A 27,389-nucleotide genomic window follows, 5' to 3' on the forward strand; every position below is an offset into this window, starting at 1 on the left:
GAACCCATGTCCCCTGCATTGGCAGGTGGATTCTCAACCACTGCACCACCAGGGAAGCCCCTGGATTATTAATTTACCTTTGACTTTAAACAAAAAGTATTCTCAAACAAGGTAACGGAGGGGCCTTCATTAAATTTTCAGATCTAGAGAGATTACATTTATACAATTCCATCCATAATGTAAGAAAAAAATTTCTTAATTATCTGACAAGCCCATCATCCCCTATAAAAAAGGATATGTGCACACAGATAGGATGTAACACTGAAGCTGAACATCAAAAGTGTCGGTGAAGTGCTCCACCGTTCTGCTCGGCAGGGATCCAACCACGTGACATTTTATAGAACTGCGAAGCCATCTCACCATGGACTCAAGGGCAGACACGAGGAACGTCACCACCATCCTGCTCTCCGAGGACTCCTCATTTGTGATGGGCAGGGTGGACATTGCTATTTGGGCCATGATCCCTAGGAAAGAGAAGTATTAGGAAAGTGAGTGGTAGAAATTCAGTGTCCTGCTCGACATGTTTAGAGCTGTGAGGGTCCTCACAGGTGACCTAGTTCAACCCTTCCTTTAAAGGTGAGGAAACCGACACTTAGAGACAGTAAGTGCTTTGCCTAAGATCTCTGTAGAGCAATGCTAACTTTCCATAGTGTATTTTCCACTAAACCTAGATATCACCTTCTCATAAAATAAATTCAGGTATGCTAGAGAGGCATGTTAACTATTTCCCAGACGAGGAGGAAGGAAGGTAAGGAAGGTCCTTTACTGATCCCGTGTTGTGTTGTCAGATTTCAGCACGACCATGTCGGGCACCACATTCTGGTCCACATACACAGGAAAAGGAGAGAAGTGGCTTTGTGGCATTACAGATGGGAAGAGAAGATCCCTTCCTTCCTTTTCCTGCTCGGACTTCTCCATGAAAGCTCATTCTAATTTTCCCCAGACTCTAAATCAAGTGAGCATTAAAAAGTTTCTTTGCAAAATTTCTTTAACATCATAAAGAGAGTTCTTTGAACTAGAGCATACAATGTAAGCACTTGTCATCGTGTCCTGCCCCTGCAATATCTGGCTTAATTATGTTTGTAAGCAAAAGATAAACAGATCGACATAAATATGTATGTGGGAGGAAGCCTAAAGATCTACGGGGGTGAAGTACGGTGGTCCTATAAGGCTATTCAGAAATATTCGCAAACGTTTCTTTCAGAGCCTGTGGTTCAATTCCTTGCCCACTTGAAGGTATGTGGCTGCGTGCCTTGCCTTGGCCGAGGATGTCAGGGAAATGACGTCACTTCCACGCAGAGGTTCCTGCCACACTCCTTGCTCTGCAATGGATCTGCCACGTTCCATATGGTTGGGTTCCAGATTGGGGAAACTGTGGATCAGACCCACAGCCAATCACAAGAGACCTCTAGGGCAAGCAAGGAATAAATTCTTGCTCCTTGAACGCACCAAAATCTGGTGGTGTTTTTAACCATCGCCTACCCTAGCCAATCTGGAGGGATATAGCAGGCTGAAAAGGAATTCTAAAAATATAACTACTCATCTATCTAGATCTTCTGAAGACACTTGAGGATCCTTGAGGATCTCTTAAGTTAGAGCTGAGGTCTTCCCGAGAAAGAAAGAACGTAGACTAGCATGTACAGAGCCATTAGGATGCAAACTGTTTGACTTAAAATTTTTTTATAACTTTCCCTATTATGAAATAGAACATGAGAGTGTGACATCATACCAGGAACATAAATTAACAGGCAAGACCTGGGCATGAACAGGTGAGGAAATATACTTCAATTTGAGGACTTTATTTTATTTATTTATTTTTAAAAATATTTATTTACTTAGGCACGCTGCGAGGCTTGCAGGATCTTAGTTCCCCGACCAGGGATCGAACCCCTGCCCCCTGCAGTGGAAGCGCGGAGTCCTAACCACTGGACTGCCAGGGCAGTCCCAATTTGAAGCTTTTAAATAATTATCTTAATATCAAGACTTTGACACTCCTTGACACTTGTTATCACACCCATATTTGAGAACAGATAGAAGTCTGTGAATGTTGTTTGTCATAACAAGGACTCTATTCCCACAGAGCTGGAGTCAGAAAAAGCAGCAAAAGCAGCACCACGAAGGACACGTGTTAAGTCTTAGAAACTCTTTCCTCTAGCATCTCGATTCCATGATCATCACTTAGTACAGCAGGCCGAAGAAATGGGTATCACAAAGCATGAAACAGCAAAGGCACGCTATTTTTGCCACTTACCAGACTATGCACTTAGATTATGCCCTATCCTGATTCTTTGGGAGCGCAGAATATTTTCATTCATAATTCTTATTTTCCCTTTATTATCCCAGACAGAGAAAAAGGAGCAGATGTATTCTCAGGTTACAAACATGTTGATTTGTCCATGAAAAGCTAGACGCTGGGCAACTTCCTGCCTACTGCTGTTTCCACTTCTCACCTTCAATGGCTGTAGATCTGTTATGTCAATCACATTCAGTGTGTGTTAAGAAATGGGAGGGACACCATACCAACAGCCCGTGGGGATGCCACAGGCGAGGAGAGGTCCTATTCATTACCAGAACTTTTCAAGAGCATTTTAGTACTTTTTGATGGTAAGAACGCTGGAGGGGACTGAGTCCCCTCAGGCTTGATGGGGAAGGATGCATTTCATTTGGGGCTTTCTGCTCTCTAGAAACGGCTGTATCTGGATTACAACAGAAATTCACTGAACTGTTCTTTGCCTGTCCCAAGAGGTCATTTCCCTGAATAGTCCTTTTTTTAAAAAAAAAAAATTATTTATTTATTTGGCTGTGCCAGGTCTTAGTTGCAGCACACGGGATCTTTGTTGCCACGTGCAGGATCTCTTTTTAGTTGCAGCATGCAGAATCTTCAGTTGTGGCATGTGGGATCTAGTTCCCTGACCAGGGATCGAACCCAGGCCCCCTGCATTGGGAGCGCAGAGTCTTAGACACTGGATCACCAGCAAAGTCCTCCCTGGATAGTCCTTAGTCAACGCTGTTCATGGAACATTCCCTGCACCCCTAACCCGGTGGCTGCATCCTCTCCTGCTCCCTTTGCCAGAAAGAAACTGCTATCACACAGTGGCATTAACAGTGAACACCAGAGGACACACCAAGTTAGGCTGGTGACGCAAGCTTACAGGGCATGAGGCATGATGGGCTGGTCCTCACAGAAGCAGGGGCCAGGAAAGCCAGGTTGTGGGTTCCCCAGACCACCAACCTGTTCCGGGACCCCAGTGGGCAGCGGCCCTCAGGTTCCTCCTCTATGACTAAATCAATCACTTACTATGAAGGTTCCTTTCACCTCTGAACTTCTATGGGCCCCCTCGTTTTAAAATCAAGGGAACCACATATTACATGAGTCTATGCATATGAAATGTCCAGAATAGGGACATCTATAGAGACAGAAAGTAGATTAGTGGTTGCTTAGGGCTGGGAGGTGGGGTAGCTAAAGGGTACAGGGTTTCTATTCAGGGTGATGAAAATGTTCTAACTTTGACTGTGGTGATGACTGCCCAACTCCATGCATATATTAAAAAAAAACCCACTGAATTGGGGGTTTCCCTGGTGGCACAGTGGTTAAGAATCCGCCTGCCAATGCAGGAGACACGGGTTTGAGCCCTGGGCCGGGAAGATCCCACATGCCGCGGAGCAGCTAAGCCCACACACCACAACTACTGAGCCTGTGCTCTAGAGCCTGCAAGCCGCAACTACTGAGCCCATGTGCCACAACTACTGAAGCCCTCGCACGTAGAGCCCGTGCTCTGCAAAAAGAGAAGCCACGGCAATGAGAAGCCCGCGCACTGCAACGAAGAGTAGCCCCCGCTCACCGCAACTAGAGAAAGCCCGCGCGCAGCAACAATGACCCAACTCAGCCAAAAATAAATAAATAAATTTATAAAAAAAAAAGAATTCTGATTAAATTACTTCATATTAAAAGGTCCAACTTGAAATAATTTTTATTTATGCAAAATATTGGCAAAGCTAGAGTTTCACTCCAATTTCTTTTCTTTATCTTTACGTGTCAGCTGCATTACTTGTTGAAATATTAAAATAATTTTCCCATTGGAAGTTACAGAAATCTCACAAAGATTTTTAAATAAGCTTTCAAATATAGTGAACATGTGTTCAATTTTTATCTAAAATAAAGAAAATATTTGTTTTAAAAAAGGACTCACGTGGGTAAATTTGCACTGTTCTAAAGATAAACCTGGAACCAAGCTCTTTAATACCTTACTGTTTTTTAAAACTGTGATGAAGAAATATATTCTTGACCATTATCTTTCAGAGTTAACTAATTCAAACACTGTTAAAAAAAAAAAAAGACTATGTCTCATTCAGCGGAGTCGAGTCTTACAATGGAAGTAGGTATACCAAAAGGCAAATTCAAGCGTGGTCAACATTATCCGAGGAAGCAGTACATATCTTTCCCAGAGAGACCATTTTTCTTCCACGATTTCTTTCATTGTTTAGGGGACAGGCTTTTCTAGCTCTTAATCAGCAGATGCAACTTTGCCGACACCACACATTTTTTCAGGTAAGTGCTTCTGAAATCTGTCAACCACCCCCAGCGGGCTCTGCGTTGTCTATCACACGTCCATCCCCTCTTTGGTGGTGGTTTCCCTTTTTTCTTAGAGCTTTGCCATCTATAGATATGTCTTTAGATTTCACGTCGTCTAGCCATAACTTTAATACTTTGCAGTCTCTCTAAAGCCTATCACATACTTGGCTGGTCACTTAGCAGCTACTGGAACCCTCAAAGCCACAGTATGGTGACTCTCATGTTGATGACATGAATAGTGGATTCATCGTGACCGCTCTGTGACCTCTTGCTAAATCCTGCAGAGCCAGTTTTCCCTGCAGTGTTGACATGGGTCATTGTTTCTTCCATTAATCATCCAATGATGTAGTGTAGGGGCCATGATGTATGAAAAATACGCATTTTTAAACAGTAGAACCAGACACACTGTTGTGAGATGCTCACACTGAGAGCCACCAGAGATCTGAGCCCACTTAAGGGACTGGCATATTCCAGGCTCTTATGCTTGCACCTAATCTGTAATTACCCCACAGTAATCTCTGAGAGGACTGTGATGCCAAAACTTTAACAGAGAATAAAATAACAGGCAGAATGAAACTAGGTGGAACTCAAAAAAGCTATTATCGGTTGGTGTCAACTGTGCTACCAGCAATAATTTTAAAAACGTATGTTTCATAATTATTGCTTTGTTTGCACCCTTTACTTAACAGCAAATGGAGGCAGGAACTTTGTCTTTTACATTTTATGATTTAGAACACACCATGTGTCAATACCACATCCAAACTAATGAACCATGGTTATAAACTAATCACGTGGTTTCCCACCTTGAGGACATTTCCCTGAGAAACAAAATCATTGCATTCTAATAGTTAAAAATCCTTGACAATGAGAGCTTGTACCAGAGTTCAACCCCCCAAAGCCTATATGGTGATTAACTTCTCTACTGAAATATAAAGCACCAGCTTTGTTCATTTAGATCACAGATTTTATATAGTGCTTAACTTTTTGCTTTTTTAAAACTGGAGATGTAAACTGAAACAACTCTCAAATCTCACAGTTTTCCCAATTAACTTTGAGGACTTTCTCTCCTTTTCAACGTTATATTTTACTAATGAAAAGCAAACATCAAAACCAGACTACCACCTATTTTTATAAATAAAGTTTTATTGGAACATAAGCCACACTCACTGGCTTGCATCTTGTCCATTGACTGCTTTCCTGCAAAGGCAGGGTTGCATGTGACAGAGACCACATGTCCTCAGAGCTGGAAATATTTATTATCTGACCCTTTACAAAAAAAATTTGCCCATCCCTGTTCTAGAATTCATTTCCACCACTTAAATTTTGGAATGTCATCCACTCCATTTATCAAACCTCTGAAATCTTGAAATAGACACCTGCTTTATTTTTTAAATTGTTTCTAAATTTACCTTTTCAAAGGTTTATTTTTCAGGTCCCTGAGGCCTTGATTTTAATTAGCAAGTTCCCAAGGTGCCACCTTCTCCCTGACTCAGCCCAGGCCTACAGTAAGTGGAAACTACAAATGCAGGTGTACCTATTCAACATTCAACAGAAATGTATTGAAGTGGTCAAGGGGTACAAACCCCCAGTTATAAAATAAACTAGTCCTGGGGCATGGTGACTATAGTTAACAATACTGTACTGTATATTTGAAAGTTGCTTAGAGAGTAGATCTTACCACAAGAAAAAAAAATTGTAATTATGTGATGTGATGGATGTTGACTAAACTTATTGTGGTAGTCATTTCACAATACATACATATGTCAAATCACTATGCTGTACTCCTAAAACTAATACAGTGTTATATGTCAATTATATCTCAAGCTGGGAAAAAATATCCTAAAAAAAGAATAATAACAAATTCAAGACAACCAAGGACTCTTCTGGAATGACCAAGGAGTATGGAAAAGAACTAGACATAATATGTATTTTCAATGTCAAAAAATGAAAAAAAAAAAGTCAAAATTAAATGCTTGGGAATTCCCTGGGGGTCCAGTGGTTAGGACTCCACGGGTTCAGTCCCTGGTCGGGGAACTAAGATTCCACAAGCCATGCAGCGCGGCCAAATTAAATGAAAAAAAAAAAAAAAAAGCTTAACAAATAATCAAGAACTTTAGCTTAGCCAAACAAATGTTTAAAATTTTAAAAAATGTAATGAGCACGTGCTATATGAAAATATACACTGCTGGCAGGAAAGACAAGGGGGAAACAAAGTGATTTTTATGTGAATAAAATCCACGTCCTGCGGTCTCGAGTTAGACAAACCTGCATAGATACAGAATAGCAGGTAATGAAGGCAAAATGAAAGCCAGAACCCCCCGAAATGGTTCTGAGTCAACAACCTGGGGGATGAGACTGAAAGCATGTTAGCAAGTTCTGCTTGCGAAGAGATCTTCCAGGCAGCAGGTGTGGGCAAAGACCCAGAGCTGTGGGGCACTAAACAACAGGAAGGCAGAAAGAAAGTTGACCCGCTCCAAATGCATTATCACCTGCAGTAGCCTGGCGCCAAGCCCTGTGTCCACTGAAGGCAAGGTGGCCGGTCACACAGATCAAGCCTTCCTCTCCAGGTGGAAGAAAAGAAGAGACAAGGCTGCTCAACTCTTCGACTGCAGCTATGAGCAATATCCAATTTGCCAATTTCCAATCCCGTATTTAGACATCTGCTTACTTCAAATTACCAGCAGGAAACTAAACGGTGGCATTTTTGGCTCAGCCATTCCATTCCTTGGTATGTACCCAAGAGTTGAAAACAAATGTCCACACAAAAACTTGAACACTGATGTTCAACAGCAGTATTCATAATGGCCCCAAAGTGGAAATAATCCAAAAACATTCGTCAATTGATGGAAGATGAAAATGTGGTATATCCATACAATGAATTATTATTCAGCCATAAGAAGGAATGAAAGAAGCCAGACCCAAAACACTCCCTTTGATGATTCTATCCTTAGGAAATACCTGGAATAGGCAGACACACAGGGATACAAAGCACATTGGCGGTGTCCAGGGTGGGGATGGGAAAGGGGAATGACTGCCTAATCGATATGGGGTTTCTTTGGGGGTGATGAAAACGTTCTAGAATTACTGGTGATGGTTGCACAGCTCTGTGAATAAACAAAAACCACTGAATTATACACTTTTAAAGGTGAATTTCATGGCGTTATGTCAATAAAGCTGTTATTAAACAGCAAAGCTTGGGTTCGAAGCACGGGGAACATAGCCCTACAAACCTTTTTTCTCCTTTATCTCTAAATCATAATCGTGAGGGACTGTAGTCTAGGACCAGAGCCGCCTTCTGACCTCTAGGTTGGTTTTCTGCCAACAAACCGGCCACTGGTGGCCGCCCCAGTGTCCACACCCACGACAAACCCCACACCGCGCGCCACTCGGCAACGTGAGCGACGTGAGGGGCGGTGTCGGGACACCGCCGTGGAGCCGGGCGCAGTTACCAGGCAACAGCGTCTGACCCGCCCCCCCCACTAACCAATCAAGCGCGTCCGCACGCAGCGCGGTATCCCCACGTACGCCAGCTGGAGCGTGACCTCACGTACATCGGGCCTTAGAGAGCCCAGAGTCTGCAGCACCCACCCCCACCGCCTCCGCTCAGCCAATCAGAAGGAAGAGGTATGCGCGTTCCATGCGTGCTACCGTTGCCCCCGCGCCAGGGCTTCCCCGCCCCACCCCCACTCCTCGGGCCTTGCTCGCGGGGCGCCGGTTCGGGGGCCGGTCGGGCTGGCTGCGAAGGGGCTGCTTGCAGCCCGCGCGCCTGGGCAGGCGGTCTCCCCAGGCCTCCCCTCCGTCAGGCCCGCGGGACGAGAAAGTTCCAAGCAAAGCACCCGCTCTTAATGGCGGCTGCGGCGGGGGCGGGGTACGCACCTGAGGTCCCCGCCGGCGGGCAGCGCCCGGCCGGCCGCGGGGTCCGAGGGCTGAGCCACCTGGGAGTGGCCCGAGGGCCGAGGGCGGCGGCCGCAACCGCGAAGAGGCGAGGGCGCGGCGTGTGGGCGGCGGCCGAAGCCCTGCTCTCCACTATCCCTTCTTTTTCTCTTTCTTTTCCTTTTTTTTTTTTTTTTTTGGCTTCCTGGAAGGCAGCCTAGACTCGTGTGTCCGCAGCGCCCCAAGTGGGAGTTGCCGTTTCCGGTGCCGTGGAATAGTTCAGCTTCACAGTGAGCTTGTTTGGAAGTCCCTTAGTCTCGCTCTGTTCAAGGCCAGAAGTGCTCGTCCATCTTCAGTCTTAGATGAGTGGCTGCATGTGTCTGGTCTCGCCCCTGACACCGCCCCCGAACGTGGACTACTTTCTTGCTGTTATTTAATTTGATAGTTTCGTATGATTGCAGTTTGTACGTTTAAAGCGGTGAGGTCACAACTCCAGTGACCGGTGAATCTGCCTTAAAGCCAACGAGTTGTTATAATACTGTAACAACGTGTCCTCACCTTTTGATGGGGGTCAGTGACATAACCAACCCAACCATGAGCTGTCCATCAGATGGTGATGGCACTCCGGCAAGTAGTCGAATGTTACTATAGTGTTGTTTAAGCAAAGTTACATATTTTATATATGCCAAAAGGAGAATAGAAACCTTTTACCCATTGCTCCGATTTAACATAGCTGCCTTGTTTCTCGTTTTAAAGGAATATTCAGACGCAGTTGAAGGCAGCGTTCTCATTCTTGTTCTAATACACATTTTCTTTTGCAAAAAGACAAGTGTCACGATTCGCTGACATTTTTTTCTGTAAGTGGCTCACAAAGATATGCTTCCTAGCAGAAGCTGCTAAAAAAGATGTTATTTCAAGGTAAAGATAACCATCCAGCAGTTAGTTGAGATGGTACCTGCTTTTTTTGACATCATTTTTAAAAGAGATGTTTGAAAATATTTCCATTATGTTATAGTTGATACTTTCTGTTCGGAAGAGTTATGGTCTATAAATTCTTAGCAAACACTGAGCAAAACTGAATACTGCTCCTAGGAGAAATACAGGATTAGGTTTCTGCCAGCCTCTTCACATTTTGGTAAAACTATCAATACATAACCTTGTTTTATGTGTGTGTCTGTTTAAAGACACCTTATTTAATGTATATTGTTGATTCATTAGTTGAACTCATGGCCAACAGCTCTATAACTCTTGTGTGAAGGAAGCTTAGCTAACACAAGTATTTTCTACGTAAGGCACATCGCTCCCTTGTGCTTGGGAATACTAGACAATGCTATGTTTGAGGACCATTTTAAACAGCAAAATCATCAAAAAAAAAAAAAAAGAAAAAAAGAAAACCCACAAAATGTGGAAAGTGTAGCATTAAATAGACCAGGAAAAGGACACTTGTTTACAGTGGGAGAGCTGGTGTCACCTTGTTCTACCTCAGCTGGGAACGTGCACGGCAGGCAAAACAACTTTTTTTGCCACTGTACTGTGTCTGCTAATAAGCAGGGAAAGCAGGGTGAGTATTGCTTTTAAATTTACCTATAAATTGTAGGTGAATTCACAAGTATGGAGTTAGTGAATAATAAGGATTGATTGAATTTTGTTGCCCAAAACAATGGGAGTACAAAACTGTCATACTTGAAAACTTAACTTGGAAACAATTTTCTAATCTGCTTTAAAATCTTCTATATGGGGTTTCCCTGGTGGCGCAGTAGTTGAGAGTCCGCCTGCCGATGCAGGGGACACGGGTTCGTGCCCCGGTCCGGGAAGATCCCACATGCTGCGGAGCAGCTTGGCCCGTGAGCCATGGCCGCTGAGCCTGCGCGTCCGGAACCTGTGCTCCGCAACGGGAGAGGCCACAACAGTGAGAGGCCCGCGTAACAACAACAACAACAAAAGTTGTCCAGTAACTCTCCACCTCAGAGTTAAGGGTAAATGTCCAGACTTAGGCTTCTGGCCAAGGTAAAGTAACAAGGATTGGATTTTCCTGTTGCCTGAAATGACTCAAAAATAAACGAGCAAAATACATGATAATGAGGGAAAATTATGAGCAGGTTTTTGGCACTAAATTTGCCAATTTAAGAGAAATGGACAAATTCTTTGAAAGACACAAATTACCAAAGCTTCCTCAAGGGAAATAGATAATTTGAATAGCCCTATATCTATAAAAGAATTGGAAATTTAGTTAAAAATCTTCCCATAAAGAAAATTTCAGGCCCAGATGGCCTCACTGGTAATTTCTACTGAACATTTAAGGTAAAAATAAATTTACGCAAACTCTTCCCAAAACTTGAAGAGAAGGAGATACATTCTAACTCATTCTATGGGGACAGCATTGCCATGATACCAAAACCACACAAAGACATCACAAGAAGAGAAAGGCACAGGCCAATATCCCTCATGAACACAGATGTAAACATTCTCAATGAACTGTTTTTTCAAGATAAAAGGAATATATGTGAACACAAAGACTTGTACACAAATGTTCTTAACAGTTGTATTCATAATATCTGAATGCAGGGAAAAGGCCAAATGTCAATCAACAGGTGAATCAATAAACAAATTGTGGTACGTCCATATAATGGAATGGTACTCAGCAGTAAAAAAAGAACGAATTACGGGTACGTGGAATCTCCAAATTCATCATGCTTAGTCAATGAAGACACACATCAGAGCCCATATTTTATTATTGTTCATATATATAATTCTAGAAAGGACAAACTATTTTATAGTGGCAAAAACCATGTCAATTTCCTAGTACCGGGGTGGAGAAAGGGGTGGACTGCAAAGGACATGAGGATGATTTTGGTGGGGAAGGAATTATGCTGTATCTCAATTGTGGTGGTGCTCACACAGCTGAATACGTTTTTCAAAAATTTTCAAACTATAGTTTGGATGAATGCAATTTATTTTACATAAATTATACCCCCATATTGCTTAAAAAGCCAGCCCTCACATTCCTGTTTCATGAAAAATAATTTAAAATTATTTTAAATTAAACATACGTAGTCACATTGTTTTTGCAAAAATCATCTTACCTACTGGTATTTTCCTACCACTACTATTTTTAATGAGAGCAAAGAGTTTAAAAAACACAATAAGATGTTTGTTTAAAAATTATTGTTTATTTAATCTTTATCTCATTATTTAAATAATTTCTTTGTATATTTCATAAAGTACATATTAGTATAATAATATGTGCAAATGATTTATATATATTTTTTCATGCTCACAAATTTTACCCATAGAGATACATAATCAAAATAATTTGGAGACTACTGCCCTAGAAAGTTGGAAGATCCCTTTTCTCAGAAAACTGAAAGAAGAATTTACCTGGAAGCAGCGAGCTGAATTCATCAAGCAGATGGCTGAAGCCAATGGTAATATTAGAGTATACCACATTTACGTGCCACGGGAAGACTCAAGATTGTAAAATGTCATTTCTCCTAGTTAGTTTCTCTCAATTAGCTCATGAATTTAATGCAATTCCAATAAAAAAAATCCCAGTGGGATTTTTTAATGCAACTTGGCAAGATGATTTTAAAATTTATTTGAAAGTAAATGTTATGAATAGCAAAGGCAATTTTGTAAAAGAACAAAGAAGAGACATTTGAATAAAAATCAAAGCATATTATAAAGCTGTAGCAGGTGAAATCTTGTCATATTAGTTTGAGAATAAATCAGGAGAAACAAAAATTGAATTCAGAAATTGATCCATGTATGTGGAAATTTATCATATGTTATAAATGGCATTTCAAATCTTCAGATAAAGTCTGTTAATAGCCAATAATTTGGGGACAATCAGATATCTGTTTGAAAAAAATATCAAGAAATATACAATCTTGTCTCATACCACTCATAAAAATCAACTCCAAATCTACATAGAAAAAGTAAAAAATTAGATTAAGTGTTATACAGATATTACAGAATATCCTTATTATCTTGGGTAGTAGTTTTCCTAAACTAGACACAGAAAGCAGAAGCTCTAAACAATAAAGTTAGTAAAACTGACTACAAGAAAATAAAATTGTGTAGGACAGAAGACACCATAAATTAAGAAAAAAGGATAAAATATTTCAACACATAAGGGTTTCTATGCATAATATATCGATTACTTCTATAAATTAATAAGACAAACAACCCAATAGAAATGTGGCCAAGAATATGAATAAACAAACAATTCTCAGTAAAAGACACATGAAATGCTAGTAACCATAGATGTTCAACCTTCCTAGAGATTACAGAATACAAAGTGAATCAGTAATGAGATATGCTTTAGGTATTAGATTGACAAACATTTTGAAAGTTTGTATCAGGTGTTTGGTATACGGAAAAATGAATCCACCCATATACTATGGTAGCACAACTTTTAGAGAACAAATTAAAAACACCTATTAAATTTTTTAAATGAGCATTTTCTGTGACCCAGCAGTTCCAGTTATCAGTATCTACCCAGGTTATACCCTTAAATAAGTGCAAAAGGAACATGTACAAGAATATTCACTGTAATAGAAAAAAATAGAAACAACTCAAATGTCCATGAAAAAAGGAGAATGGTTAAACAAGATGTAGTTTATTCACAGTAATATCCAAGAGTGGAAAAGAATGGGGTAAGTCCAAACAAACTGTTGTAAAAGTATCTCCAGGGCTTCCCTGGTGGCGCAGTGGTTAAGAATCCGCCTGCCAATGCAGGGGACATGGGTTTGAGCCCTGGTCCGGGAAGATCCCACATGCCACGGAGCAACTAAACCTGTGCGCCACAACTACTGAGCCTGTGCTCTAGAGCCCGCGAGCCACAACTACTGAAGCCCGCGCGCCTAGAGCCCATGCTCCACTACAAGAGAAGCCATCGCAGTGAGAAGCCTGCGCACTGCAGTGAAGAGTAGCGCCCCCCCCACTCACTGCAACTAGAGAAAAGCCCGCGCACAGCAACAAAGACCCAATGCAACCAAAAATAAATAAACAAAATAAATTTATTTTTTAAAAAAAGTATCTCCAATATACTTTTGAGTGAAAAGATGAAGTTGCAGAATGAAATACATATTATCCCAATTTTTAAAAACACAACTAACAAAAATAAAATAATGGTTTTCCATGGCACCAGGTATATGTGGTGCTGTGGTTAAAGGAGCCTTTACTTGTAGCCATGTATAGTGTTTTATTTATTAATTTTTCTACAAAGGTAAAAGTCATAGATTAATTGTATAATTAAACATTAATAATAAAAATTAAAATATATAAGACTAATAATTAAGTACACTCTTTCCTAAACTAGGGACTATCATATCAGCTACTCCAAGTAACAAAGAAATTAGAACGTCTACAGGAAAATGTCCTTATGGGTTGGGGGAAGATTTAGTTTGGCTAACAGTTCACAGACATTTTAATACTTTGGGGTAGCTGGTATTTTGCTGTAGAGCCATCTTTCTGAATAGCAATTTGGACAAAAATGTAAGTACTTGCCAGCATACAGCCAGTATATAAAATCAACCAGGCTTTGATAGTAAAATATAAAAGCCCAGTAGTGACTGTAAATCCAGGTCTCCTTTCGCCAAACCTGGCTTTTAGGCTGTTTTATCCTGTTTCTCTATTAGTGTGAGCCACAAAATTGATGGGCGAGCATCGCCACCCAGTGGCTATGGTTCACATTTGCAGAGTTTCGTACTGTGCCCTTTTGTTCCTAAATCTCAAACCAATAGTGCTTTCAGATATCCCTTAAAAGAAAAATGTTCTAGAAATTCAAGAAACCCATATAGGGTTATCAACTTTTTAATTCTGGCAAGTAAAGATTTTTAAAAAGCCTACTAAATACCAGCATTGCCAGTTTTGTAAAAGAACAGATATTTAAAACCAAAAAATCGGAGAGGCCATACACTAGATAACAGGACAGTCCTGCTTATGAAAGAACAGTTGAAAATTTATATGCATTTCATACATGTATATTATAACTATATTAATAATCAGATGTGGTTAAACATCATTTCTGAGTGTGCCTGTGATGATGTTTCTAAAAGAGATGAGCATTTGTATTGGTGGCCTGAGTACAGAAAATGGCCCTCTCCAATGTCCGTGGGCTTCATCCAGCCCATGGAGGGCCCCAATAGGACAAAAAGGTAGAGGAAGATTGAATGTTCTCTTTCTCTTTCTGTCTGTTTGACCCAGGACATCCATCTTGCCCTGCCCTCGAACTGGGACTTAACGCCACTGTTGCTCTGGTTCTCAGGGCTTTGGGCTCTGACCGGAACTACAGCAGCAGCTTTTCTGAGTCTCCAGCTTGCAGATGGCAGATAAGGAGTTTCCTATTTTCCTATTGGTTCTATTTCTCTGGAGAACCCTCATACAATAATAATTACATGATTCTCCTTCATCGGTATATGTCTCAGCTTTATCAGTAAAAGCAGAGCTGGAGACAAAGTCTTGTACACAGAACCTTAATTCTGCAGGTATCAGGAGTGAGAGCAGGGAGCGTTAATGAGTAGTATTGTCCTTTCCATATAGAGGCAAACTGCCTTTGATCCCCTTTACCACTGGGATTGAAAACAACCCATTCACCAGATCAGTATCCCCTGGGAAGTTCAGAAACCATATTGATCTGTTCCAGTAAAATACTACCCGTGACTCAGCAGCTATGACTGGACTAAGCACTTAGCTAAGTTTATAGTAGTTTTCAGCTGTCTTCCATAACCCATCTGGTGTTTGCAGGAGTCAAACATGTGAACTAAATGGAGACGTGATGGGAACCACCACTTCTGAGTCCTTCACCTCTTAGAAGTTGGTGCTCAAGTCTGCAATTCCACCTGGGATGCAGTATGTCTTCTCCTTTAATACTTCCTGGGTCAAGACAGGGTGAGGGAACCAATGTGAGTTGCTAAGAATGTCTGTCCCAACTGTGTAACTGGGAACCAGGGAAATAGCCACAGGGTGGGTGTGTGGACACATTTGACCCCCTGTGGGACATACTTGTACCTGGCTCCAGGTGCCCTCACTCTAACTGGGGCCTTGTTGGTGTTTCACGTCCTGTGGTGTCAGTGTCAGCTCAGACCCTCTATCCAGCTCTTGGGAGATCTGATTCTCGTTTCTCCAGTGGATGGTAACTCTGGTAAGTAACCACAGGTGCCTTTGGGAAATGATAAAGAGAATATTTATTGATGCTACTGCAGTGGCTCTGCAGGGTCCTTCCTCAAGTGGACCCAGCCTCCTCTATAATTGCTGGACTGTGGTCTGAGAACTGGGTTAGGTCCTAAAACCGGGTGAGAGATTGATTTTCATTGTACTAACCAATGTCAGCCTTCTGCTCACCAGATTTTTTCCCAGTTATACAAGGCAAGAAAGCACCTTAGCTGTCTGTGCTTCCATCTTATCCCTTGGAATACCGTGGTCAGATAGCCACACCGCAGATTACCGGTGCCAGACACTACAGTTGCCATTCCGCCCTTGCCTCTTGTTCTACCAAGTCCATCCACCTTGCTTCTGATGGCAAAGTCCAGCCACCTGGCTCTGCTGCTCTGGAACCTACCATTGTCTTTGGGAGTCTAGTTTTAGAGCACCATCTGCTACTGTCACCCTAGCCTAGGCACTCCGAGCTTCTCAAAGATGCTAGAGCTTCCTCACCGGGACATCTCTTATTGCCTTAGTGACGGTCTTAAGAGTCCTCTGGACCCTTGCTGGGTGGATTAATCTGCTTTAACATTCCCACCTCCCCGAGCCTTTTGACTCTTTTCTCTTCCAGGGAGTTCCAGCATCTCCACCTCATTTATTGATACTGTTGTTATATGTAAGCTTCACAGAGCCATCCCAGCAGCATTAGAATTGGCTCCTTGCCAGGATGTTAAATCCTGAAGGAGCTGGCCCTGTGTCAACAAACTCTCTCCATCCATTCTTTTATTCTGTGCTTCTGGTCCAACACCCTAAAGGTACACATGCACCCACACATATTCCCTAGTCCTGCTGAGCCCAGTGCTACAATTCTGTCAGTGAGTAAGCTGTTTCCTCTTACAATAGGGACTGCTCTTCCTCACTCAGGTTCTGCTGAGACCTGACTGAATACCAGTCTGGCAGCAATGAGGTGAAGTGGGTCGCACCTTGAGGAGGATAAGCGTCATCTCGTGAGGCGTCTACTCAGCTGGAGTCTTAGCATGGTATCTAGGCCAGGGGAGGCTGCTCCCCTATATCAAGGAGAGGGGGCCGTTTCTACTGGACTGGAAATTAGAGTGGGGGCGGCGTCTGTGTTGTAATATTCTCAGGTGCACGGTCCCGGTGCCCCATCCCAATCTCAAGTTCCCACCCCTGTGCTATCGGGGTTTGACTTCAGCCTAGGAGACCTGCTAAGGCTGTACATCTGGCCTCCTCTGCAGCTCTGTCACCCTGAAATCCCAGGCCTCTGGCTCCTTTTTGCCTGCAGCAGATGAAAGTCTTTTTAAACAGCATCATGGAGGCCTGTTGGTTTTCTCAGCATGCCCCAAGTGAATAGCTGGCTGATCTAAACCTGTCATTCTTTCTTCAAGGCTTCCTACACAGTTAACCAAGCCAGCCAACTCCACAAACTTACTATTACCCCCATACTATTCGTATCATAGAGATACAGCTTAACCAAATGCTCTGAGTCTACCTGCACCTTATCCCTCCACCTGAAGTAAAAAGAGCCTTAGTAATCATGATGCTACAGCAAGCCAGGGGTTATCACCGCCCTACTTCAGGTGCCAATTGTTTTAGCTTGTGTCCTTCCCCAAACAGCCTTACATAAAGACTTGCTCCCTGGTGGCTTACTTGGGAGGCGGTCGTAGGGAAGGAGAGAGGGGGTGGCAAGAGTCACACAGGAAAAGCAGACGTAAGGGTCACCATTGAGGCTGCCGCTGTGGTCAACGGGGTCCTCATTCTGCCAGGATCCTGAGCAGTGCACAGAAGGCCTCCCCGAATGCACCTCAGTGGTGGCATTTATCCCTTGGCTCCTAAGCCCATTGGTTGCAGTTTGCGTCTAGGATGTTAATTCCCTCTCTTTTCCACATTGCATGTGTGTATGGGCCCTGCGAGCTCCTTTCTGTGTCTGAGGCATCTGTGGAGTTTTTGGTAGAAAATTTAAAATGCCTGGCATGCACATGGGCCAAGAAGCTTGAAGAGAATCAAAGCTTGCGTGGATCTGCTCATCCTCCCATGTCAGAGATGTCAGACTAAGGACGAGCGGGGTGACTGAGGACCCTGGATGCACCTGCTCCCATACATATCTATAGAGTCACAAATTCAGGTAAAAGCCCCAAACTTTACCATGGCCCAAAGGCCAAAGGTGACTGCTGCCCTTCTTCCTCCATCCTTCCAACCTCGTCTCCTACCTCTGTCCACCGCCTCACTCAGCTCTAACCACCCTCCCCTCCGTGTGTGTGTTGGGGGGGGCGCTCCCAGACACACTCCCGGTGTGGTCAGTTAGCATTTAATCGGAGTAGCCACGCACCAGAGGCAGCTCCCAGGAACCTCCAGGCAGCTCTCTTTCCATCAACACGGGAGGGGTTGCTGATTAGCTTAATGAATGTTAGAAATGGGTTTAGTGAAATTAGTGGCTTGTTAGTTGGTGTATCAAAGTCCAGTGAGGAGACAGAAACCACCTTGTGATTTGAACAGAGAAGGTTTAATGTGAAGAATTATTAATGATAACAAGGGCTTGGCTGGTATGAAGAGAACTCTGAAGAATACAGGACTGGTAGAGGGAGGAGCCCCCGCCACTAGGGCTGAGCCAGGCTACCCCAGAAAGAGGCCGCCCCCCAGAGCTGAGACCCAGACCTCGGTGGGAAAGGCTCACCCATGGCTCACTGAATGGTAGGGGTCTCACTGAGAGGTAGCAGAGGTCACAGGAAATGTGCACTCTGGAACTTTACAGAAATCCACTCTCTTGGGGGCCAAGGAAGGTCGTCCATCGGGAGGTGCTTCATAGGAGGCACTTGGCTATGACAGTGCCCGAGGGGGCTGCTGGGGGAATAAGCTGTGGTCCGCTCTGTGCTGCTCGCCACCGCCTGCGGCAGGAGCTGGCTGCCGGTGGTTGTCACCACTGGTTGGGCTGCTAAAGTAGCGGCACTTTCCGGTCCCAGATGTAGGCATTTGTCTCCTCCGGTTTGGAGTAATTGAAGATGCATGGTGGGGCACCAGCGCTCCCCCTACAGGCCTGTCCTGATTCCAATTTTAGCTGAGTTTCTTGAATTAATTCCACACCTGGAAGGAATCCAGTTTTATCGTACTGTCAAGACCAGTTCAAAACAGGAAGAGACAAATGCCCACATCTGGGACGGGAAGATGCCTCTACCCAACCAATGAGAAGCCACTATACTTTGGACTCCTAGCTTCCTCCAGTGGACTCTTTGGTTATCACAGCACCTCCCAATTACCCACTTTTCCATATAAAAGCAAGTTCCCTTTCGTTGTTCTCCGGATTTGCCTGTGGTCTGTCATAGTTTGTACTTCTCAATTTGCAGTTTCTCTTCTTATTCCTAAATAAGCTCACTTTTGCCGGCAAAATACTGGCTATTACATTATTAAAGTTGATACAGGTATCGAGCATATAAAGAGGAGAGAAAAGCAAGAGGAGGAAAAAGAGACAGTTTGCTCTCAGCATTTGGGACTAATATTCAGGAATGACTGTCATAGATCATAATGGGCTGCAAGAGATCCTACAGGCCATGAAGTTCAAAAATTCCTTTCATGTATTGATTTTTTTTAATATCTCCTCATTTTAGAGGTGAGATCCAGAGAAGGGAGACAACTCCCCAACATCACGGGACAAGTCAGTAGCAGAGCCAGGACAGGAACCCAGGTCCCCAGACTCGCAAATCATTCATGAGGGCATGCCTTGTTCCTGGCTGCATGCTAAACTCTAGTACAAAACTGGTGAGGACAATGTGAATGAAGTTCTTGCCTTCGTGGAACTTCAAAGGAGGTGCTCCAGCTGGATGTTAGAAGGCGAGGAGTTTGCTAGACACCTGCAGGGAGAAGAGGGCAGTGGGAAGGGCATTCAAGGCGCTGTGTGCAAAGGAAGGCCTGAAACATCCCTGGGATTCAGAAATTACAAGCAGAGCCACCTGCCTTAAGTGGAGTGATGGGCTGAGGGGCGAGGTGACGCTGGGAGGAGGATGCACTGTCGAAGACAGCAGGGAGCTCTCTGTGGCTGGAGCGCCGACTGAGCGGCGTGGGAGCGGGAACAGAGGCAACAGGGCCAGGTAAAAAGTGTCGAGGGACAGAGGATAGGGGAGAGCACTACGCTGGAGTCGCGCAGAGTGGGCAACCTCTTAAATTTTACTCCTGCTGATTACCAAAAAGCAAAGGGCCTTTGCAAACTGAGAGCGCCCACCAGAGCCGGGAAGGTGCTCAGCAAACACGCGCTCTGCGGGAAGGCGAGTGAGTTCAGGCCGGCTGCCGGAGCTCGGAGAAAGTTCGCGCACTATGTCGGTAGGGCCGGGACGGGTCCTCTAGGTCGAGTCACTCAGGAACGGGCGATATCAGGCTCCGCCCAGTCCAGCCCAGCCCTCCAGCCTCCCTGAGCCATTGGCTGACCTCAAGGCCTTTGCTTTCAGCCAATAGTAAACGTGGCCGCAGGCTCTTCCGCCGGGGGAGGTCAAAGGTCGCCAATATGGCGGCGCCCAGGAACGGCTGAGGCGTGTAGCGGAGGATGGCGCTGGTGGCGGGGGTTCGGCTGGGGCGCCGGCTGAGCGGGCCGGGGCCGTGGCGCGGACACTGGACGGCAGCCGGGCGCTCGCGGAGCCGGCGCGAGACGGCGGAGGCCGAGGCGGACGCGCCCGTGTTCCAGTACGTGGGCGAGCGCGCGACCCGCGCCGACCGCATTTTCGTGTGGGGCTTCAGCTTCTCCGGGGCGCTGGGCGTGCCCACCTTCGTGCTGCCCGGCTCCGGGCCCCAGCCCCGCGCCGGCTCGCGGCCGCGCCGCAGGATCCAGGCCGTGCCCTACCGCCTGAAGCTGGACCAAAAGGTGAGGACTTCGGCTCCCTCTCTTCCTCCCTCTGTGCTGGCCTCCGGTCTCGGCCGCGCCTCCCGAGGCACTCGGCCCTCTCGGAGAGGTTGGCGACGCTGGGTGGCCAAACTTAAGAGAGCATGACCCTCGAGCGGGCTGCCGGAGGGGAGTGCGTTAGGGCGCTGCCAGCATGTACCGAGTGGCCGAAACGTGCCAGGTGTTGCGCCCGGCTCGCGTCATTCGGGAGTCGGGGTTGTTGCCACAGTTACGGGGGAGGAAAGGGAGGCTCGGAGAAGTTATGAGACAGGCCCACGGCCCCCCAGCTGGCAGGTGTTCGTACTTTGGGATTCGCCTTCGGGCCAATCAGACCCCAGAAGTTCTGCTGTTAGGAAAGCCGACTTCAAAAGGTCAGAGAAAGCGTGGGCCGGCTGAGGTCGGTGAACAATTCGGAAAGGAAATGTTAACTGGAGCAGTAACAGGAATGAGAGGAAGGATGAAAGGTCTAAACACAGTGGAATGGTTGCACAGGAGTCCCCTGAGTTGACTCAGATTTGAAAAGATGCAGCAAAGAACAGCTACCGGAGGGCGGCTTATCTCGGCAGCTAACATCCAGAAAAGCAAAAACGGATGTTAAGGATAGGTTCTTGCTCGGCGTGGTTGTGGACGTCTTGGTGGGTGGTGAAAAAGAAGCAGATTTGACCAGTTTGGCTTCTGATTTCTCTGTCAAGTATAACAAATGATCTTTTGCCCTAAAAGGGGAGATCGAGAGAGCCAGGGAATTTAAGCTCCAGAGGAATGAAAAGTTGGGTTTGACTTCTTAATATTGAGTTGTGAGAGTTATTTATGTATTCTGGATATAGGTACTTTATCACATATATGATATGTGCAAATGTTCTCTGCCAGTCCATGGATTTTCTTTTTATTTTTTTCATAGTGTCCTTTGGAGAGAAAAAGGTTTTAATTTTAATGAAGTTCAGTTGATCAGTTTTTCTGCTGTGGATTGTACTTTTGGTATATCTAAGAAATCTTTGCCTAACCCAAGATCACAAAGATAATTTTCCTCTGTTTTTGCCTGGGAACTTCATAGTTTGAGTTCTCATATTTATGTCTGTGAGACAGTCATTTGAATTGATTTTTGTGTATGGTGTGGGGTAAGGGGTTTTTTGGATGTGGCTATCCAATTGTCCTGTCACTAGTTGAAAACACTATTCTTTTTTTATTGAATAGTCTTGGCACCTTTGTGAAAATCGGTTGATGGTAAATGTAAGACTTTATTTCTGAACTCTCAGTTCTGTTCCATTGATCTATATGTTTATCCTCTTGATTACTGTAGCTTTATAATTGGTTTTTAAATTGGGAGATGTTAAGTTTTGGCTCTTCAGGGTCTTTTGCTTTTCCATACAAATTTTAGTATTAGCTTGTCAATTTCTGCAAACTACCTGCTGGGATTTTGGTAATGATTACACTGAATCTGTAGATCAATTTGGGCACAAATGCCATCTAAGTAATTTTGAGTCTTTCAATCTATAAACATGAAATGTCTCCCCATTTACTTGGGAATTTAATTTCTTTCAACTATGTTTTTGTAGTTTTCAGTATACAAGTCTTGCACGTCTTTTGTTAAATTTATTCCTAAGTGTTTTTTTCTTTTTGATGTTCTTTTGAATAGAATTGTATTCTTAAGTTCATTTTTAGAGTGTTAATTGCTTTTACATAGCAATACAATTGGTTTTTGTATATTGACTTAATGTTTTGTGACTTTACTGACCTTGCTTATTAGTTATATAGATTTTCGTGTGTTCCTTAGGGTTTTATACATACAGGATCATATTGTCTGGTTGTCTGAATAAAGACAGTTTTACATCTTCATTTCCACTTTGAAACTTTTGATTTCTTTTTCTTGCCTGACTGCATGGGATAGAACCTTCAGTGTAGCAGTGGATTGAAGTGACATCCTTGCCTGTTCCTGATATTAGGGAGATAGTATTTAGTCTTTCATTTATAATTATGACATTAGCTATAAGTTTTTCATAGATACCTTTTGTCAAGTTGAGGAAGTTCCCTTTTTGTCCTGTTTTGTTCAGAGTTTTTCTTTTCTTTTTCTTTTTAAAAAAAATCATGACTAGGGATTAGATTTTTGTCAAACAATTTTTCTATGTCTGTTTCTGTGATCATGTATTTTTTGTCTTTTATTCTATTAATTGGATACATTACATTAACTGATCTTTGGATATTAAACCAGCCTTGCATTCCTAGGATAAATTCCACTCGATTGTGGTGAATAATCCCTTTTGTACATTGCTGGATTTGGTTGCTCACATTTTGTTAAGGACTTTTTTGTTGTTTTTTTCTTGTGATGTCCTCCTTGTCTGCTTATGGTATCAGGGTATTACTGGCCTCATAAAATGAGTTTCTGGAAAGGTTTGTAAAGAATTGGTATTATTTCTTGTTTTAATGTTTGGTAGAGTTCGCCAATGAAGTAAGTCATCTGGACCTGGGCTTTTCTTTATAGGAAAAGTTTTTTTTTTTTATTACTAATTCAATATTTAAAGGTTACAGGTATATTAAATTTTTTATTTCTTCTTGAGTCAGCGTTGGTACTTTGTGTCTTTCTGAGAATTTGTTTTGTGCCAGTTATCTAATTCTTTGGCATAAGTTGTTGATAGTATTCGCTTATGATCTAAGTTTCTGTAGGGTTGGCAGGTTGGTGATGTCCCCTCTTTCACTGCTGATTTTGGTAATTTATATTTCCTCTTTTTACCTTGGTCAGTCTAGCTAAAGACTTGTCAGCTTTGTTAATCTTTTGAAAGAACCAACATTTAGTTTAATTCATTTTTTGGTATTGTTTTCCTGTTTTCTGTTTCATTGATTTTCAGTTGAATTTTTATAATTTTATTCCTCTGCTTGCTTTGGGTTTAGTTTGCTTTTCTTTTCTAGTTTCTTTTGCTGGAAGGTTAGGCTATTGTTGAGGTCTTTCTTCTTTTGTAATGTAGGTGTTTATAGCTATAATTTTTTCTTTAAACACTGTTTAGCTGCAGCCCATAAATTCTGTTATGTTGTATTTTGACCTTTATTCACCTTATTTTTCGATTTCCTATGTGATTACTTCTTTGACCCACGAGTTATTTGGAAGTGTTTAATTTCCAAATATTTATGTTTTCCCTAATTTCTTTTTTCATTGATAGCCAATTTAATTCTGTTGTGGTTACAGAACATACTTTAATTTCAGTCCTTTTAAATGTATTGTGACTTTGTTTTATAGCCTAGCATATGGTCTCTCCTGGAGAATGTTCCATGTGTGTTTGAAAAGTATGTGTATTCTGTTGTTTGGGTGGAGTGTTCTATAGATGTCAAGGTCAAGTTGGTTGATAGCTTCTTGGTTAACCTGTTGTTTGCTCCAGCTGTTAGCCACCAGTATCTAGGCAGCTGCAGTATTCACCATTGGTCTCTGACAGTTTTCAACAAACATCCCTGGGGAAAAGGCTGTTTACCCTGGATGATATCTGGGTCAGATCAGAAAAATAGAGCATTGTGCTTGGGGTCTTACAGGGAACCACTAGATAGATCAAATGAGAATTCCCTGGGAATGGGGCTTTGAAATTTCTCCAATCCCATTTTGCCTCCTCCAATGGCTTCCAGACTGCTGGTTTTCACTATAATTGTGAGCTGTTGGTTTTCAGGAGCTGAGAAGAGGTGGATGGGAATAGGTCAAGTTAAAATGCTGCAAAGCTTGCTGTTCTGAGATTCAGCTGCTTTTCTTAAGTAAACATTCCCCAGATTGCTTTAAGTCCTTGGTTAATTTCCAGAGTTCTGAAAGAATTGTTTCTGAGAATGTTAGTCAGTGTTCTTATTGCTCCACCATTTTCACTGCTGTCCCTAAATCCATGTCCTTTTTTTTTAAATTGAAGTATAGTAGATTTACAATGTTGTGTTAATTACTGCTGTACAGCACAAAGTGGCTCAATTATACATATATATCCTTTTAAAAAAAATTTATTTTGTTTATTTTTGGCTGTGTTGTTTGTCTTCATTGCTGCGTGCAGGCTTTCTCTAGTGTCAAGCAGGGGCAGCTCTTCGTCCCGGTGCGTGGGCTTCTCACTGCGATGGCTTCTCTTGTTTGGAGCACGGGTTCTAGGCCCGCGGGCTTCAGTAGTTTTGGCTCGCGGGCTACAGAGCGCAGGCTCAGTAGTTGTGGCGCACGGGCTTAGTTGCTTCGTGGCATGTGGGATCTTCCTGGACCAGGGCTCGAACCCATGTCCCCAGCATGGGCAGGCGGATTCTTAACCACTGTGCCACCAGGGAAGCCCCTATATTCTTCTTCATATTTTTTTCCATTATGGTTTATCACAGGATATTCAAGATAGTTCCTTGTGCTATACAGTAGGACCTTGTTGTTTATTCATCCTGTATATACTAGTTTGCATTTACTAATCCTAAACTCCCAATCCTTCCCTCCCCAACCCCCCAACTGGCAACAACAAATCTGTTCTCTATGTCTGTGAGTCTGTTTCTTTTTCCTAGATAAGTTCATTTGTGTCATATTTTAGAGTTCATATATAAGTGATATCATATGGTATTTGTCTTTCTCTTTCTGACTTACTTTACTTAGTATGATAATCTCAAGGTCCATCCATGTTGCTGCAAATGGCATTATTTCACTCTTTTTTATAGTTGAGAATATTCCTTTGTGTATATTTACCACATCTTCTTTACCTATCCATCTGTTGATGGACATTTAGGTTGTTTCCATGTCTTGGCTATTGTGAATAGTGCTGCTGTGAACATAGGGGTGCATGTATCTTTTCAAATTATAGCTTTGTCTAGGTATATGCCCAGGAGTGGGATTGCTGGATCATATGGCAACTCTATTTTTAGTTTTTTTTGAGGAACCTTCATACTGTTTTCCATAATGGCTGCACCAATTTACATTCCCACCAACAGTATAAGAGGGTTCCCTTTTCTCCACACCCTCTCCAACATTTATTATTTGTAGACTCTTTAAGGATAGCCATTCTGACCAGTGTGACCTCATTGTATCAATAGTTTAAATTTGCATTTCTCTAATAATTAGCGATGATGAGCATCTTTTCACGTGCTCATTGGCCATCTGTATGTCTTCTTTGGAGAAATGTCTGTTTAGGGCTTCTGCCTATTTTTTGATTGTCAATCCATGTCCTTTTTTTAAAATTAATTAATTTATTTTTTATTTTTGGCTGTGTTGGGTCTTTGTTGCTGCGTGCGGGCTTTTCTCTAGTTGCAGTGAGTGGGGGCTACTCTTCATTGCGGTGCGCAGGCTTCTCATTGCGGTGGCTTCTCTTGTTGCGGAGCACGGGCTCTAGGCGCACGGGCTTCAGTAGTTGTGCCTCGTGGGCTCTAGAGCGCAGGCTCAGTAGTTGTGGCGCACGGGCTTAGTTGCTCCACGGCATGTGGGATCTTCCCGGACCAGGGCTCGAACCCGTGTCCCCTGCATTGGCAGGCAGATTCTTAACCACTGCGCCACCAGGGAAGCACCATGTCCTTTTAATGTAATTACTAACACGGTTGGATTGCATCTGCCATTTCCCTATTTGTTTTTGTATGTCTTTTTTGTTTGTCGATTTTTCCTTTGCTGCCTTCTTTTGTGTTAAATAGGTATTTTTCTGTTGGACCCTTTAAATTCCTTTGTCAGGTGTTTTAATATGTTTTTTGAGTTTTTGTTTTTTTAGTGGTTGGTCTTGGGATTATAATATATAATTTATCATAATCTATTTTAGGTTAATAGTGACCTAATTCTGAAAGACTATAGCAACTTTGTTGCAACATAGCCCCATTTCCTCTTCTCTCCTTTGTGTGGTTATTGTGATATATATTACATCTTTATACATTTTAAGCCCAACAATACAATTTTATAATTATTATTTTATGCAGTTTTCTTTTTTCTTTTTTTTGCGGTACGCGGGCCTCTCACTGTTGTGGCCTTTCCCGTTGCGGAGCACAGGCTCTGGATGCGCAGGCTCAGTGGCCATGGCTCACGGGCCCAGGCGCTCCGCAGCATGTGGGATCTTCCTGGACCAGGGCACGAACCCGTGTCCCCTGCATCGGCAGGCAGACTCTCAACCACTGCGCCACCAGGGAAGCCCTATGCAGTGTTTTATATTTATCTTTATAATTATTTCCACTGATGTTCTTCATTTCTTGTGACTTTTAGTTACCATCTGCTGTCATTTCCTTTTAGCCAGAAGAATTTCTTAGTACTTCTGTTTTTTTTTTAATTTATTTATTTTATTTATTTATCTTTGGCTGTATTGGGTCTTTGTTGCTGTGCGTGGGCTTTCTCTAGTTGCGGAGAGCGGGGGCTACTCTTCGTTGCGGTGCACGGGCTTCTCATTGAGGTGGCTTCTCTTGTTGTGGAGCACGGGCTCTAGAGCGCAGGCTCAGTAGTTATAGCACACGGGCTCAGTAGTTGTGGCTCACGGTCTTAGTTGCGCTGTGGCATGTGGGATCTTCCCAGACCAGCGCTCAAACCCGTGCTCCCTGCATAGGCAGGTGGATTCTTAACCACTGCGCCACCAGGGAAGCCCTCTTAGTACTTCTTAAAGCAGGTCTGCTAGCAGTGAATTCTCTCAGTCTTTGGGAATGTCTTTATTTCATCTGCATATTTTTTTTAAACGATAGTTTTGCTGGATATAGAATTCTTGGTTGACAGTTTTTGTCCTTCAGCACTTTGAGTGTGTCCTTCTACTCTGGTCTCCATTGTTTCTAATGAGAAGTTAACTGTTAATCTTATTGTTGTTCCCTTGTACTTGATGAATCCATTTTCTTTTGATGCTTTCAAAATTTTCTCTTTGTATTTCAAAAGTTTAACTGTGATTTGTTGAGCAAGTTTAATCTGTGAGACTTATGGGTTTTTAAATAAAATTTGGTAAGTTTTCTGCCATTACTTGAGTATTTTTTTCTGCTTCTTTCTTTCTCTCT

At 43.1% G+C, this 27,389-nt stretch overlaps 2 protein-coding genes across 7 annotated transcripts in view; one reads left to right on the forward strand and one right to left on the reverse strand.

Annotated features, from left to right (window-relative positions):
• The window catches only part of LOC115861287 (general transcription factor II-I repeat domain-containing protein 2), a 52,874-nt gene extending 43,921 nt beyond the window's left edge, over window positions 1-8,953 (reverse strand). The window contains exons 1-2 of the mRNA XM_060284851.1: window positions 8,450-8,953; window positions 361-464 (exon numbers count right to left, since the gene is read on the reverse strand). Coding sequence (XP_060140834.1) covers window positions 361-459 — 99 coding nt within the window. The 5' untranslated portion in view covers window positions 460-464; window positions 8,450-8,953. The remainder of the gene's footprint in view (window positions 1-360; window positions 465-8,449) is intronic.
• Window positions 8,954-20,096: 11,143 nt separating this feature from the next.
• Window positions 20,097-27,389, forward strand: part of RCC1L (RCC1 like) — a 33,233-nt gene continuing 25,940 nt past the window's right edge. For all 6 annotated transcript variants that reach the window (XR_009559063.1, XR_009559065.1, XR_009559064.1 and 3 more), the window contains exon 1: window positions 20,097-20,453. Coding sequence is in view for 3 of the 6 variants with exons in the window: in XM_030871947.3 (XP_030727807.1) it covers window positions 20,139-20,453 (315 nt within the window). In the remaining 3 variants the exon portion in view is untranslated. The remainder of the gene's footprint in view (window positions 20,454-27,389) is intronic.

The sequence above is a fragment of the Globicephala melas genome, chromosome 15, assembly GCF_963455315.2.
Source record: "Globicephala melas chromosome 15, mGloMel1.2, whole genome shotgun sequence".
Lineage (NCBI taxonomy): Eukaryota > Metazoa > Chordata > Mammalia > Artiodactyla > Delphinidae > Globicephala > Globicephala melas.